Raw genomic sequence first — 15,393 nt, 5'->3', positions numbered from 1 at the left:
TAGTCCGATTTTTATTAAATTGAATTCGAAATTCTTAAAAATGTTATTTCCAAGCTTAGATGGTATTATGTGAAAAAACACGAAAGATATAAATTTGTTCATGTATTCCGACTAATTTTCCGATCGTTTTATGGCAACCATATGATATAGTCGTCCGATTTTGATAAAATTTCATTCGAAAGTCAAAGACAATATAAAAATGTTATTTCCAAGCGTAGGAGGTTATATGTCAAAAAACACCAAAGATATATATTTTTTTAATTTTTTCCCCGATAGTTCCTATGGGACCCATAAGATATAGTTGTCCGATCCGATATATGTCCAATATACTCGTATACTATTTGCAATAGAAAGAAAAAAAGTTTCAGCCTGATAGCTTTAAAACTGAGAGACTAGTTTGCATAGAAACGGACAGACAGACGGACAGACGGACATGGCTAGACCGACTCGTCTAGTGACGCAGATCAAGAATATATAGACCCCATTCCTTCACTGCGTTGCAATAATATAATAAAATTTAATTCAAAATTCAGAACTAATTTAAAAATGATATTTTCAAGCGTAGAAGGATATATATTTAAAAAACACCTGCAAAAGAAAGAAGACTTTTTGGGAAATGTTTAACCCGTTCACTGTAAAAATTAGATTAGTTTAGATTAGATTAGTTTGCGTTGTTCGGATGGCCAGACGAAGGAACGGACGGACATGGCCGGATCGACCCGTTTAGTGAAGCTGATCAAGGAAACGTCTCCTTCACTGTGTTGCAAAGTTCTGACTGAAATCATAATACCCCCTGCAAGGGTTAAATTACTTTTGAAAAAGCGAATGCTAATAAAAAACTAATTTATTACAATTGAAATATATAATCCTTACGTATTTTCCATTAGAAATTATAATGGCAGTGAGAAATTGTCAAATTGTGGCTTAATAACGTTTCTGGCTTGCAAACGTTTCTGGCTTTCTAGAATGACGAAATTGAGGGCATCGACGGTAACTCTCCAACCGATGTAAGTACACTTTAACTTTTGGTAAACTGCTCGTAATGTGATAATCTTTTATTGCCTCATATTTATCCTTATAAGATTGATTCAGTTCCCGCCGAACGGCAGCGATTCGAAAGAGTTATGTGCAAGACTAAACCAGTTTACACTTAAGACTTGGACAAGGAGCTGATGCACCGTGAACAAAACATCATCAGCCGGATTGGCTGGCGCGGAGGACACACATCTGATCAGAGTTTTGGTGTCTGCCAGCCACGACGGCCAGATGATCCGGACTATTGTTCCACCATCAAGAGGTGTCCCTCTGTGTAGCAGTCTCTACACGCACAGCGGTAGCGCATTGAGCGTTTGCGAAGATGGAATTGAAAGGTCTGCGACCTGCGCTTCAGCAACGCTGGATTATGCCCACCAGGAATCCATGACTGGATTCCTTAAGGTTGCCTTGCATAAACTAAATTCAGATGCATTAGGTACAAAATTTCCCAAACAAAAAGAATAATTATGTACGTTGGGGTGGTTCGACCTTTAAATTTGGATTCAAAAAGTATAAAAAATAATGAATTTGGCGTTCCACGTCTTTGGGTTTACTCAAAAATTTTCATACGACACGAACGCTAGTTAGGATTTTGATCATTTCTAGGGATATAGTCTTATGTATAAATCTGGAAAATCATACTGCTTTGGTAGCGGAGCAAATATTTGTATCATTTCATACTACGACTGGCCCGAAAACAATTCTTAAGCACAATTAAAAATGTTTAGGATTTTTGTGATTCCACTCGGTCATTACAACCAACAATCGTCAGATGTAACATTTTATATGCAGCTTGGGATGATTTTACCAACTCTTTGTTTTATGAGTAGTTTATTGAGCAACAATTCGATTATTTATTTAGCAACAAAATTCAGTGAGTGTCTCCTATAGGTTCGATTCAATTTGTATATTAACAAATTCGTGTAGACCCTTTTAGATGGAGTACACCAGCACTGGTCTGGAACGAATGATCTGGGCGTTTTGAAGTTTTTCCGGGACGGGACGACGGGTGCGGAGGCGTCCATTGCGGGGCTGAATGAGACTAGCGGGAACGGTCTCCGCGGCATCCACAGGAGCCTGGTCAACTGGGGCCTCTGCCGGAGGTCCATAGGTGTTATCGGGCTCGGCAGGAGGTCCGTAAGTATTATCCGGAGGTCCGTATGTGTTGTCCGGCTCAGCTGGGGGTCCGTAGGTCAGATCGGGCTGAGCTTCCGTCTCCGTAGGCAGGTCGAAGGGCACCTCCGGAGTGACACCAGCCGGCGGATAAGGAGCTGAGGCCGGAGTGGGCGCAATATCAGCTGAGGGATCTGCCGAAGCTGCCTGATCCTGTGGAGCCTGCTCCTGCCGTGCAAACTGGAACCGAGATGATCGGATTCGGAACGTAGCTGGTTCCGCCAGGGAAACGACAGCAATGGATGCGATCAGGAGCAGAGAGCAGGTGAACTTGTAGGCCATGTTGAGCTGCTGTTAAGTAGTCTTAGAATGTTGTCAATACCCGAAGTTCCACTGCCTTTTATACCCCCAGGTTTTTGGCCACTCATATTTGGCACACCGAGGGACACCCTTTCGATGGCCTACGAACGTGACAATATTTAGTCAAGGGCCCATGTCTAAGCCATAACCATTGGCCGTTAATTACAACCCGCTGTGGGTGCTTACCTTTGACACCTAACTCGCCTCCACTGCGGATAGGCAATGCATCGAGCCTAAAAATGTTTGGGTGGAAAATACGCAAGTGGAATGGAAATGGGAAGATTGAAACTTATTCCGAGAAAATGCCCCAGTCACATGGCAGACAACCTAAATAATAAAATTGATTTTGATAAGTTAAGTTAGGTAATAAGTTATATGAGCTATCTGTATCTATGTTGTCTTTATCGAAGCTTCAATTTACAGTAGATGACGATACGTATTCCTAAGGTTCACCCAAATACCCACTGGGGCAACGAGTGCTAGAGTTTTGATGGCACTTTAAATTCCACTCCACTGAGCGGCGCCTGCTTGACATACGCACTTTGATGGCTTTCAAATCGCGGCGCTCTGCTTAAAATGCACGGCGTTGTCGGGCGGGCTAGAATAGGTGACCACTGAGTGCCGATCAGCAGGGCCACCGCCGTTGTATTGTGGGTATAAAAGTTGAAGCTCCATATACGACCGACAGCACAGCACCACTGCAAGTCCCACAATCATGGCACGTTATCAGCTTTTCAGTTCGCTTCTCCTTCTGGCCATCTGGGCCGCATCTTGCTCGGCACAGGCTCCACTCCGGAGGAGTTTGCGCCTGCGTCCGGTGGCATTTGCCAGGCAGGAGGTGGCTCCACCTTCCCCCACACCCTATCCTTTGGCTGCGGAACTGAAACCTGCCGCCGAACAGCCTGCCCTGACCTACGGACCCCCTCAGGACGTCGATACAGACGCCTTGCCATCGGAGCAGGAGCCACCGTTGGACAGCTTTGAGCCCAGTCCGGAAACCGAGGAGGTGGACACCGAGGAGAGCTCCCTGGAGGCAACCACACCCTCCCCCGCTCCCGCCCGCCTGCGCAGCCGCCAGCGACTGGCCAAATTGCAGCTGGCCAAGCCCAAGCGCCTGCGTCAGCGCATAGCTCGCCTTGAGGAGCTGCCCGTGGATGAGGCAGTGGCTCCGGTGGTCCCAGCCCCTCAGGCTCCAGTGCTGACCACACCCCAGTTTTACTATGTGGGGGCGGGCCAGCAGCCCTACTACCTAGCGTACAACGCTGCTCCCCAGCAATTGGGCTGGTAAGCAAAAGCTGCACTGTTTTAATGTACCATCGTCTGAAATTGTTTATTTCGTTGAAATATATTTTTGTAATAGAAAAGTATCTTGCTTACTTTCCGGTGTCGTTGGAACACTTGGCCAAGGGTTAAAGCATGAATTACTATAAAAAAGCAGCTATCCTATCCAGGCATCAAATTTAAGTGGGTCGAGTGTCTCGACTATATGATGCCTGTTAGTCAGCTAAAGAGAGCAAAAGGACCGTTATTTAAATATATGGTAATGGGGGCGGTTGGCAGACTTAGGCTTGTGTGGGAGTTAGAAGGGGCGTGTCGAATTCTATTTATGAAACCAGTTCATTTCATTTAGAATTTCCCTAAAATTTTCCTAGTATAAAAGCTGTTTTCGCGGATTCTGAGCGTGATAGTGGGCGTGGCACCCTGCTGAAACTAACTTAGGTTGTTCAGGAACTCCAAGAATCCCACTTCTATAGCTCTTATATTTTCCGAGCTCTCAGCGTTGATACGGACAGACGGTCAAATCGACTCGTTTATTGGTGTTTACCGAAAAGATATACTTTATTAGAACGACTCGTCCAGTAATGCCAATTCTGAAACTATATGCTATTAGTTCGTAAACGTCTCCATAACAAAATTGCGAAACTTTTGACACCAATATAAATACCCTCTGACAGGAGTATAACAGTCGATTTTTAACATTACCCTTCTAGAACATATATATTTGTTAAAAGTTTTGCATTTTTAAATCCCTTTTCCCTCTTTAACACTTGGCTTATAGTTTTTACTCACCGCCGTCTTATACGCAAATCATTGGCTTTTAACAATGGCCTACAAAAGACCAACTTCCTCTTCGACTCCTTTGCATAATCCCTTAACATGTGCAATGCTTTGGCAGCGTTTGAAAGCTTTCTTGGTCTTCGTTTCGCAGTGAACATTTTTCCAAGAATTTGACGGTCTTTTGTGAAACTTGTTTTCCCTATTTCTATGCATTTTTAATGCTTTGTTTTATGTTAGGATAAAGTAGCTGCCTTACGAGTGTAATGTACTGTCAAGCTTTTTTGCCGGCAGTACAATACAAGCACTAACTAACCCCAACGTGGAAGTCATCAAAGGTCTTTGATCCAGGTATTGACTTCAGAAATCCTAAAGTGTCAATTTCTGAAAAAGTTTTACTCATCAATTCAATATATTTAAGGTGGAGTCTATTTTTTTATGACACAATCGTGACATATTCCCTTTCCGCGCACTATTCAATTGTGATGCAAATACAATTCTGTGTCCGCATAAAAATACCTAATTAGCTTTTTCGCGTTACATTAAGATTTGAGATTCTATTCAAAGGTATACAGGGCATTAGATACATATGTATGCCAATTTGCATCCCAAATATCACTCTGAAAGGCAGGATACGTAGTAACGAAGCGTTCTGGAAGTGCGCGGAAGGTGAATCTAAACTTAGCTGTTAATAATTTTGACTTTCAATGCCCATTTACACCCAAAAGATTGGTCAAATTGTACCTTCATATAAAATTTAAAAAGTTAATATAAGAATAAATTCTGGGTGGTGGCTACCGATTTCTTGTGTGCATATCTATCATATGCACCCCCATAATGGAATTTTATTTGTTATTAAGATTTCAAAATCTTTGTGCTGACACTAGGTTTATACAATTTTGTTGGAACAATTAATTTTTTTTTAACAAAAACAAGTATTTGAGCGCTTATTCGTTGTACTCGTACTTGACGATTGTAAGGCATAATCGTCACAAATTTTTGTTATTTCGTACATATTTCGTTAGCACGTCATAAGTATTTGTGCAGTTCTTTAATTCTCTGTTATCACAGTCATCAGCACTAAAAGTCTGTCTTAAAAACGTAGTTGTGATGTTTTACAGAATTAGTTTTTTGAGGTCGTTTCACCAGTATACATCACTTGGAGTTATTGAGTTAGTAATGTTAGTGTTAATGTTAAATTTTTTTATTTTTGGGATGATCCTTGCTGCAAATTTGGTGATGTTTGCACAGGCCCAGATCCCTAACCCCACCAATGAATGCCCCAGAGACCACCAGTTGGAATAAAAGTGGTGCAGCCGGAAAAAATTTAAGTGGGTCCGCAGACCTCCAACATCAGTAACATGAAGAGATTTCATGAAACCTTTATTTCAGTCTGTGTCTTACTATTTTTTTGTAGTTCAAGAATGCCTTTCTTTATCGAATAAACTAAAACTTTTTGATATACGTTATGATAGTAGTAAAGCCACGATTTCTTTAAGATTTTGACAGCAAAGTGACTACTGCTCCATGGGTAGTTGATTAATCCTGTCTTAACTCCCAATCACCTTGGGCTTTGATAGGTGTCTGTTGACACTTGGACCACTTGGCTTGGGAATCTGAAAAATTTGTTAGCTACAGTTGGAAGATCTACGGGTAAAGCCACAGGAACTCCGCTGGGAGGGGTATCAATTGTCCCAAAATGTAATTGACCCAAAGTCAACTGCCGCGACTATCAGAGTCCTCTTACTGAGCCGAAGGGAGAAAGGGAAAAAGGTAGATAAATATACAAGCAGGAAAAGTAGATTTCACTACTTCGTTAAGTAAACGGCAGATAGATTTGATCGCGTATGGCGTTCTTGGGCGTTAGGTCGGTCAATCAACAAGTAAGTACGGCAACAACACATTTCATAGGTGATGATGATATCTCGGAAACCATAAGTATAAAGAATGTACACAATTTTACTTCAGAAGCACCAACAATGTCATGAAAAGCATCTAAAAAAAGCTATTGTACAATCTCCGTCATATTGTTTGGTAAAGTAGACAGCTCTATAGGCACTGGGATTAATCGAGAATCGAGTTCTCAATAAGTAAATGGCGCGATGTTGGGAATTACAAAGCTTATCAATTTTCAGTTGATCAACGAACAAGGTTATCTCAACCTATAAATACTCATGTTCAAAAATAAACAATCTTTATAAAGGTTAATAAATAATTATATATTAAAATTCGAAAATATTTTTTAAGGGTATGCTAAGCATAGGTTTGTTAAGTCCCATTAAGGCTGCTAGCCGCGGAAGAAAGATCCCGGAGTTTCCAGAGCGCCCACATTAGGTCTGGAGCTGTTCCGATGGGCTTCGATGGCCTGGTAGTTTATGAACCAGAAGGGCTGGTTTTCCACGGGCAGCTGACTCAAGTAGTTAACCCACTCTCGGTCACCGTGGGCATCGACGGGAAGCTGGTTGAAAACTGGGGCCACTGGTGCCACTGCGGCTGCGGTACTGTCGGTGGGGGAAGTAGCAGTTGCGTTTTGGGAGTCAGGTGCTCCAAATCGGTTGGCCACAGTTGGGACCTGTTCCGGATCAGAGCTGTTTATTGGCAGCACTACGGGAACGCCAACGGGCGGTCTCTGGGGTGCTCCGAAGGGTAGATTGATAAGAGCAGGCCTTTGCGAACTGGACGACTCTCCGAATCTCGTAGCTATATCCACACCGGTGATATTCTCCACAGCCGTGTTCTGGGTGGCGTGGTATTTGTCCTTTTGACTTAGTCCACCTGGTGGTCTCAAGCCCGAAAAAGATGGTCTCTGGGCTTGAATATTTTCCAACAAAGTCATGGTGATGATAGCCGCATAAGAGATTAATTTCAACATTTTTGCAATTAATTTCACTTTTTCTTTACGAATTTTTCTGAGCACCCCGCGATGTTAACTGGTGTGATCTTCTCCGGCAACTGAGTACAGACAGCTTGTAAGATCATTTAAATAAGTTTTGGCTCTCTGCTCGACCGCAGCTTTCAGACAAGGTGCACAGAAAGAAAAGTGAAGTTAACTTCACCAGTTTATTACAAATTCATTTCATTACAATTCTATTATATATTTATTTCGTAAGTTTAAGGTGCAGTTACAATTAAAGGGGGTGATGTCAAATGTATATAACACTTGATAACATTATGAAAAAATCGCATTTGAAATCAAAGCGTTTCGTTCTGTGTTATAAATGAGATGCTGATGGAGCTAATTAAATGTTAGGATCCCCCTATGAAATTCCTCTCTCTTATTAGCAGTCTCCCGTTTTTATGGGAAATTTATAGTCATTGTTTCGTTCAAAAATTTTTTTCTTAAGTCACCGTTCTTTAACTTCCTTGCTGTATGATTGATAGAGTTTTTAGTTCAACGGCTTAATAGTTCTCTCAGTTCAGTTTATACCAATTGAATAACTACGGCTAAACGAATAAGATTTTAGTTTTCGGTATCTGGTGGAAACTTTTTAACGGAAAGTTAAAAAGCACACATACTCAGATGTAAGATTACAATCAAAGCATTTATTCTGTTTTTCCCCCCTTCGGAATATTATATTAACTACAAGTTTGACGGCTTTCAAGTTTTTAGCAGAAAATAGAGTATTTATTTTTCGCTGGGCCATAAGACTACGTTAATTTCTTGTTTTTTTGCGGCTGGGGCAATCCCAAATTCGTCACCGCTTTGCGAAGCGTGCGTCTCCAAACCAGTTTGTGGTCTTCCCCTCCGCCCACTCTTCCCAGACCATGCACAGTATCATCTCGATCCAGCTGGCAGGAAACTTTGCTTTTGGGCGCGTCTAGCGGAGCTTCTTTAACGTCTGTGCTAAAGTGACTCACATGAATGTCTGCCAGAAAAAGAACGTTCTGCCTCAAAACAAAATTTATTCGTGTTATATTATAATCGAGTAGATTTTCATGTGTATATCAGTGTGTCCAGGTGAAGAAAGTGTGCGCGAGGGTAGCTTTGTCGTCATCGTGTCTCGGTTGGATCGTCATGGGTTTTTGTTTTGAGTTGGCTTCTGAAATGAAAAAGATTTTATACTCGAACTAAAAGTAATACCTATTTGTCTTTTAAAATATCTTTGTAAATTCGAAGTTTGTTGATTTGAATAGTATCAATTAGGTTACTGATCATCTAGGTAGCGAAAAGGTAGACACATATACGTATGTTTTTATGTAAATGTAATGTGAATTTAAATGCGTTAATCACTGAAGGCAGCAAATAAAAGTCCTAATAAGAAAGCGGCTACGGAGAGAAACATATTGCTTTAAAGTGACTGCTAACCTGCCATTTATTCTAGAATCGTCGCACCGTGGAGCGGGCAGCGCTTAACTTGGCCGGACGAGCCGCAGCAGAAGACGGACGAAGGTGGGCCACTGGCTGGGCGATTCGCCGGTAATTAGCAGCCCTCCTGGCGGCCACCAAACGAGCCTGCTGCTCCGCCGGAATGTCAGCGGCGGCGGGCAGGTCGTTTCCGGTCACGTCCGGCGGTCCGTACACCTCATCGGGAACGTTGTTGGGCGCAGCTTCGGGCGGTCCGTAGACGGCATCCGGTGTGGGTTCAGCAGCCGAAGGAGCAGCCGCCTCATCGAACGGCACTTCCGGCTTCAGCTCATCGGCCGAGGGATAGGGCGTCACAGCATCCGTATCGCCTCCATCCGCGGGAGCCAGCTCCTGGCGAGCAGAATACCTCGATCGTCCGCGGCTCAAGCGCTGCGAATAGCGCTGCTTCTGGGCTTCGGAAACGGCCAGCAAGCTAAGGGCCGCAACCACGAGGACTACTTGGAACTTGGCCATTGTGGAGTTGATGTGATGGAAGTGTATCTATGGGAAGGCTGAACCAACGACTGATGACTTGGAGAGCTCCCCTGGGCGCTTTTATAGGTAGGACTTGGATGGGCACCTGCTTAGTGTGCGGCGCGTGGACCCAATAGGGCATCCTTTTTTGGACTTACGCTCTGACGTCGGCCCACTATAGTCTTGGTTACCCACGATCGGCGGTGTCTGCGGCGTCTTTATGCGCCCACGACGTGACCAGAAAGAGGTAGCAGATGCAGAGTTCCGAGGTTTCGCCAGCAATCAGTCCAAAATCAGAGAGTGTGCTCCACCTCGACTGCACCAATCGCTCAACATAAAAATGCTCTTAATGTGACAGGAGACGTAGTTAATGGTTGCTCGTAAATTGTTAGTGAAGTTAAAGGATATTGAGAAATTGGATATGGAAGAAATCAGGTTAGTGCGACGACTTCGCTGTGAGAATAGCCACAACCTATATATAGAAAGATAACTATATCAATTAACCATTTTGCGGAATAAACTCTCCATTTATTCTTATAAAAAAATGTATTAAAGCTTTAGCCTGTTTAAGCAATGTAAGTGGAAATTGAAATTTACTGACAACTTTGAATACAAAATGTTTCATTTTGCATTTGTCAGAAAGATGAGGAAATTATAAATTATTATAAACTACTTCCGAACTGGCAAAACTCTTATTTGGAGGTGTTCATGTAGGAATGATTTAAATTTAAAACAAAACCATTTCTGTCTTTACGCATTGTAAAATATAACAGTCCTTAACACCTGTATTTATTTAAACGGTGAACTGGTTCTCAAGTATAGTATTCGCTCGCACCTATTAACTATATTAAATCATCATCAGTTCATTTTATGTCACGATAGTTTAGGACGTGACACAAAACAATCGTCTGAGGAGTGGGCCTTGTGACCTTGGTGCTCACCTCAACGCCAAATCGTTGATCGCATAAATATCGATTATAAGTGTTTAATCAAAAATTCTAACGCTCAAACTGACAATTCCAGCATAATGCAATTGACAACAGAGCTCGATGTCGACTTCGTTTCGTTTTCGCTTTCAATTGGTTGGGTCTTGGATTGCTTATCACGTACGAAACGCATTTAATTTTCATAGAACATGGCGAATCGGACGTGGACACCGGACAGTGTGGCAGTTGGAGACCGGCGATGAGGTGGGCGATGTGGTGGATGAGTTGGCGGCGGACGTGGTTTTGTCGGTGGAGACCAGAAACAAACAAAAAGCTATGCAAAATAAATCATTAAGTGTGCGCCTAATCGATGTCGTGTCGATATAGAAGCCTCATGTCTATATTCCCCGGGACGACTCTCGATTTCGAGAACTTTGTATAAAAGTATCACCCGCCATCGCACCTGGAATCAGTTGGGTCTAAATCCGGGCCGAGATCGAAAGTTCAGCATGCAGTGGCTTCTACCCGTTATCCTTTGCTTCAGTTCCGTTTGCATCGAGGCCCGCCAGGTCAGGATCAATCGCTATGCGGTCAGTGTGCAGGAGGATCAGGCGGTTGAGGCCAAGGAAGCGCCCTATCCAGCGGCGGGCTACAGGCCACAGGGTCGCTCCTTCTGGCTGCCAGGCGAAGTGGAAGTTGAAGTCCAAGAAGTGCCAGGGGACGTGCAAATTGAGGTTCTGGAAGGATCAGGTATGGAGGCGGATCGGTTAACCACCACAACCGAGCTGCCCTTGGAGGATTTCTCTACCACCACCACGGAGCCAACTGGGGACTGGAGCACCACCACCACCTGGGAGTCCCTGGACACCACCACTGTTCCCCCGTCAGTGGAATCCCGCTCAGGACGTGCCTTCGAGAAAGCTCCCTATCCACCAGCTGGCTACCGACCAAGTCGCGCCTTCCGACTGCCCACCGAGCAGAAGTCGGAGGAGCAACAGCAGGTCTCTGCCAGCAACTCCACCGACAGCAACGCCGATCACCCGGTATGCGGGGTCAGCACGGACCCCCTGAAACCCACACCGGAACCTGGGTCCAAGGATGAGCCCGACGCGGAGAGCGTGGTCTTTACTGCCAATGTGGGACCTGCCGTTTTGGTGGCCAGAGCTCCGTCCTCCATTCCGGTGGCCATTCCCCTGCGATCGCAGCCTCTGGTACAGGCTTCGAGATCCCGCGGATTCGTCTACACCACGCATGTGGAGCAGCGGTGGTGAGCATTTCAACGGCAGCTATTTTTTTTCGTTGTTAACGGTTCAGTAAGTTATTTGTGAGTGTGAACAAATAAATGTTTTTTAATGTTAACTAAAGTATTTTGCTCTTGGGCTGAACTAATGGGCAAACGTGAAATACGGAATGACAAGTAATAAATAATAGTATAAACTACCATATTCTTGGTAATTTAACTGGTTATTTAACTTGACAGCAAGGACTGGAGAATGCTTTCCGGTTGGGAAATTATAACATCATGGCTTCCATCATTTTCATCGACCGGAAGTAGTGGCACGTTCCAAACTTTGTTCCTCTAACGTCATTGAATGTTTTGTTAAATGTTGTTTTCGTTCCCAAGTGAAGGAGTCGCGCCGAGCAACAAATTGTTTTCTATCAAATTGAGACTGGTTATGGGTGGAGACAGCCGGAGAGCTCCTCTTCCCGGCACCCGTATTAAATTTGACGTGCGGATGTGCAAAGTTTTAACCGTGGAACGTGCGTGGCATGCGGAAAGGCGCGAGGCGTCTTCGGAGGTGGAGCTTAGAGCCTCCATTCCCCAATCCCGTCCTCGTGGAGGATTCAAATTGAATAACGAGTATGCGAGTGCTTTCCGTCCCATCTGAGGGGCGGTGGGACGTTAAATCCACCGGAGACCATTGAACCTGCCTCTACCGAAGAGGACTTGTTGAGCGGGAGGAGCTTCTGGGGCAGACATTTATGGAAATATTTCTGAATATTTTATGGGGGAATTTCGTAGGTTCTGCACGGCATTCAATTGAAGCGACAGCTCCAATAAATGCTAACACAAAGTACCATATTTATGAACCGCTTTGTTTTTGTCAAACCCAACTTGATAGGGCAACAATTGAACCTTCTTCGGATAACCAACTCAAGGCCACGTCAACTCCTTGGCGGTTCTGATTTTATATAGCGAACTCTCCCAATTTTAAAAAGTCCCTCAACTTAATATGTGTGTTTTTATTTATTGCGTTATTCGAGAAGTACTAAATATTCAAAGAGTAACAAAGTCGTAATAAAAGAGGTATGAAGAACTTTAACAGAGTCCGGACGCCAACCGCACCGGGTTAATTGATTCGCCCGGGCACGCCTCCTCGGCCGAGTCACCGCAAATTGTGCACGTAATTGACAATCAAAGGATCATCGATGCTGGTGGGCACGATTTCGACGGAATGCACCACCGGCTGCAAGTGGACGGCGCTGTCGATGTGCGTGAAGCTGGCTAGCTGGAGGTCCAGGTCGTCGTGGCTTCCATCCACCAGCACGTAATCGGCCTCTGGCTCCACGAGGGCCAGTTCCACGGCCGCATTATTGTCGCCGGGCACCTGCGGCTGCTCTGCAACCGAGACCGTGGCATTGGAGTTGTCCTGGGCGGAGGATATGGCCACATTCGGTGGCGGGGTGTCCACTCCGGCCGGGGTGGCAACGATGGCAAACAGTTTGGTCGAGGTCGTCGGAGGAGTGCTGCTTTCTGCGGCCGTACTTCCGGGGGTGACCTCCTCCTCCTGCTCCTTCGGCTGCTCAGTTGTGGTTGGCTCGGCATCGGCCTTGTTCTCCTCCCCTTCCTCGTCGTCCCGCTCCTCCAGCTGTCGCTCGTTTTCGTGCAATCGCTTGGGCGATGTACTAAGCAGCAGCAGCTTCCCGGACTTCTCCGGGACCACGGCGCCATCCTCCTCCAAAGTGCCCGGGGCGGGATCAATCAGTATGCTGGCCTCCTCATCGCGACTCAAAGCAGGACCCGCCAGAGTGGCGGACTCCTCGGTAGTGACATCCCCCTCCAGATCCACAATAACCACACTAGTGGTGGTTTCCGGACTCGCCGCATCCCCTTCGGGACGGATAACGGCCGCCTGGACCATAGCCAGGCAGAGAAGTGCGCAACCGAATCCTGTCCACATGTTCGCTGGTCAATTTGTTCACGATTTGATGCCAGTCCATTCCAGACGGGCGTATTTATACGAGTGGTTCCCACCCATTCGGGAGCTGTCATAATTTCAGCCCTGAGCATTTAATTTGACGCGAAACTTCCGCAAGCGGCCCAAGCCGGAAATGTAATTCCCCCGGTCTGTGGGTGTGAGTGTCTGTCGGAGGGTGTTGTGCGAGTCTGCGGTGGCATTGAAGGAGGCCAGAAAGGCCTGGGTCGTTACACCTTAAGCCCCCACAGCCCCCATTGACCGCAACGATGGCCGGAGTGCCAACCCCAAAAAGTCACTTTACATTTTCGCCTTACCTCCGCCACACATGCTAGATCGCATACAGCGGAGGACACGTAAATAGTGTTAATGGGTTTTCTTTTTATCAAGGATTGCCCCGAATGCCGATTTGCCATCTAAAGGTATGCAATAAAATATGTTTCTTTTGGAGACCTAACCCATTTCTGAAAATTCTTAATTGAAGGCAAAATTTAATAAGTTGTCAAAAAGAAGCCCCCTTTTTATGATGTACGCAAAGACATTTTTATATAGTTTTTGTAACCTGTTAATTTGACAAACAAAATTTCGAAGTGACTCGTGTGGTGCCAGACCTTGCTAAGATTCTTAGCTGTAAAACTAACATCATATCGAGAAAACTAATTTGTCGTTCCAGTTTGCTCTTGTGAACTGAACAGTGAAAATCGGTCCTTAAATAAACAAGTATTTTAAACAATTTTTGCGGCCAAATTAATACCAAATGAATAGTGAGTGGACCGTTTGGTAATACCCATAACTATCAACGTGACCCCAAGTGTAAGCTCTGCCTGTGGGCTGGTGCGTAGCTGTGTGTGAGCTTCTGTAGTTTTGTCGGTTTAACTTTGTGATGAGCAAAGTTAGTGGCTTGACCGTGCCAGCTGTTGGACATGCTGGTCACGTTCTTCGGGTGACTTTGTTTTCGTCTTAAATGGGAAATGATAAAATTGAAAATAAATTCATACAAGCACACATACTCACAGGAAATAAATGTGCTTGAGGCAACAACAATAGCAACAGGCTACAAGTTCATTGATTGCATGCTGACCCAGAGAAATATTTGCAGGCATAAAATGTACAGCAGTCGGTGAAGGGTTAACTGGGAGTAATTGCATTTGAGCGTGGTTTAATTGGATTCCTGTGGCAGCTTCTGGGCAAAGCAAGATCAACACAATGGACTCCTTTATTTGTAATATTACTCTGTGTCATTTGAAAAGCATTATACCAAGCTCGAACTACGCCGCTGTACTATTTATGATGATCGTTTGGTGCACACTTCTTTCCCAGAGAGAGGCCAGCGCGAGAGAAGTAAAAATACAAAGCTGTTTGATTAATGGTATAGTATTTGTATATATAAGTTTATTATCGAAGATTCAACACTACTTACGTTAAAAATATTGTACGTCTAATGCTTTCTTATTTTCTTATTGATTTTTGTCATTACTTGTATTATTTTGTTGTTCTTCTTTTTTGTGTCGTTTTCGTCTATATCGAAATTTCTAATTTCATAAAATGAGTATGTGTCGTGTTACATGTAGATATAAATGCATAATAATTGCATATGATCGATGGCTTGTACATGAAGAGTGGGGAGAAATTGCGAAATGGCCTGGATATACTCATATCTTTTAGGTAACTATATGATGTTATGTTTATGTTAGTTTGGAGCCTAGTCCACGATCGATATCGGTGCCACAGAGTGGGCATCGAAATATGTGTGCTTCGTTTAGATACAAGGTTCAAGATACAATTAGTTAAGTACAATTATGATAATTATTGTTCAACGTTTATACGCAAATGTTGTGGAGTTCATAGAATAAGATTTCGTTTTTGGATTTCTCTTTAGATGGTAACC

General features: G+C 44.2%; 6 protein-coding genes across 8 annotated transcripts; 2 read left to right on the top strand and 4 right to left on the bottom strand.

Annotated features, from left to right (window-relative positions):
• Nucleotides 1–1,834: 1,834 nt before the first annotated feature.
• Nucleotides 1,835–4,895, bottom strand: LOC108030934 (uncharacterized). Of its 2 annotated transcripts, none has more exons than XM_050885939.1 (3): nucleotides 4,579–4,895; nucleotides 2,695–2,835; nucleotides 1,835–2,609 (listed from the first exon to the last, which is right to left on the bottom strand). In XM_050885939.1, exon 3 carries the CDS (start codon nucleotides 2,488–2,490, stop codon nucleotides 1,969–1,971), a length of 522 nt encoding a protein of 173 aa, XP_050741896.1. In that variant the 5' UTR covers nucleotides 2,491–2,609; nucleotides 2,695–2,835; nucleotides 4,579–4,895; the 3' UTR covers nucleotides 1,835–1,968. The 2 variants fall into 2 exon arrangements, with proteins under 2 accessions (XP_050741896.1, XP_016959623.1); XM_017104134.3 differs by having other exon boundaries at nucleotides 1,835–2,511.
• On the top strand, nucleotides 2,747–3,875 carry LOC108030933 (uncharacterized). Its single transcript, XM_017104133.3, has 2 exons — nucleotides 2,747–2,871; nucleotides 2,932–3,875. The coding sequence occupies exon 2, from the start codon at nucleotides 3,224–3,226 to the stop codon at nucleotides 3,794–3,796; it is 573 nt and encodes a 190-aa protein (XP_016959622.1). The 5' UTR covers nucleotides 2,747–2,871; nucleotides 2,932–3,223; the 3' UTR covers nucleotides 3,797–3,875.
• A 1,845-nt stretch (nucleotides 4,896–6,740) lies between the features above and the next one.
• Nucleotides 6,741–7,511, bottom strand: LOC108030752 (uncharacterized). Its single transcript, XM_017103799.3, has one exon. The coding sequence runs from the start codon at nucleotides 7,433–7,435 to the stop codon at nucleotides 6,851–6,853; it is 585 nt and encodes a 194-aa protein (XP_016959288.1). The 5' UTR covers nucleotides 7,436–7,511; the 3' UTR covers nucleotides 6,741–6,850.
• A 935-nt stretch (nucleotides 7,512–8,446) lies between these two features.
• LOC108030758 (uncharacterized) lies at nucleotides 8,447–9,447 on the bottom strand. Of its 2 annotated transcripts, none has more exons than XM_017103810.3 (2): nucleotides 8,870–9,447; nucleotides 8,447–8,600 (listed from the first exon to the last, which is right to left on the bottom strand). In XM_017103810.3, exon 1 carries the CDS (start codon nucleotides 9,380–9,382, stop codon nucleotides 8,882–8,884), a length of 501 nt encoding a protein of 166 aa, XP_016959299.1. In that variant the 5' UTR covers nucleotides 9,383–9,447; the 3' UTR covers nucleotides 8,447–8,600; nucleotides 8,870–8,881. The 2 variants fall into 2 exon arrangements, with proteins under 2 accessions (XP_016959299.1, XP_016959298.1); XM_017103809.3 differs by having other exon boundaries at nucleotides 8,447–8,603; nucleotides 8,870–9,445.
• Nucleotides 9,448–10,641: 1,194 nt separating this feature from the next.
• On the top strand, nucleotides 10,642–11,666 carry LOC108030760 (uncharacterized). The gene has a single exon (XM_017103811.3). It carries the CDS (start codon nucleotides 10,818–10,820, stop codon nucleotides 11,577–11,579), a length of 762 nt encoding a protein of 253 aa, XP_016959300.1. The 5' UTR covers nucleotides 10,642–10,817; the 3' UTR covers nucleotides 11,580–11,666.
• An 871-nt stretch (nucleotides 11,667–12,537) lies between these two features.
• Nucleotides 12,538–13,531, bottom strand: LOC108030766 (uncharacterized). Its single transcript, XM_017103819.3, has one exon. The coding sequence runs from the start codon at nucleotides 13,488–13,490 to the stop codon at nucleotides 12,696–12,698; it is 795 nt and encodes a 264-aa protein (XP_016959308.1). The 5' UTR covers nucleotides 13,491–13,531; the 3' UTR covers nucleotides 12,538–12,695.
• Between the last annotated feature and the right edge of the window lie 1,862 nt (nucleotides 13,532–15,393).

This window comes from Drosophila biarmipes, chromosome 3L, assembly GCF_025231255.1.
Source record: "Drosophila biarmipes strain raj3 chromosome 3L, RU_DBia_V1.1, whole genome shotgun sequence".
NCBI lineage: Eukaryota > Metazoa > Arthropoda > Insecta > Diptera > Drosophilidae > Drosophila > Drosophila biarmipes.
The sequence above is the reverse complement of the archived record's forward strand: the minus strand, read 5'-3'. Positions and strand labels throughout refer to the sequence as shown.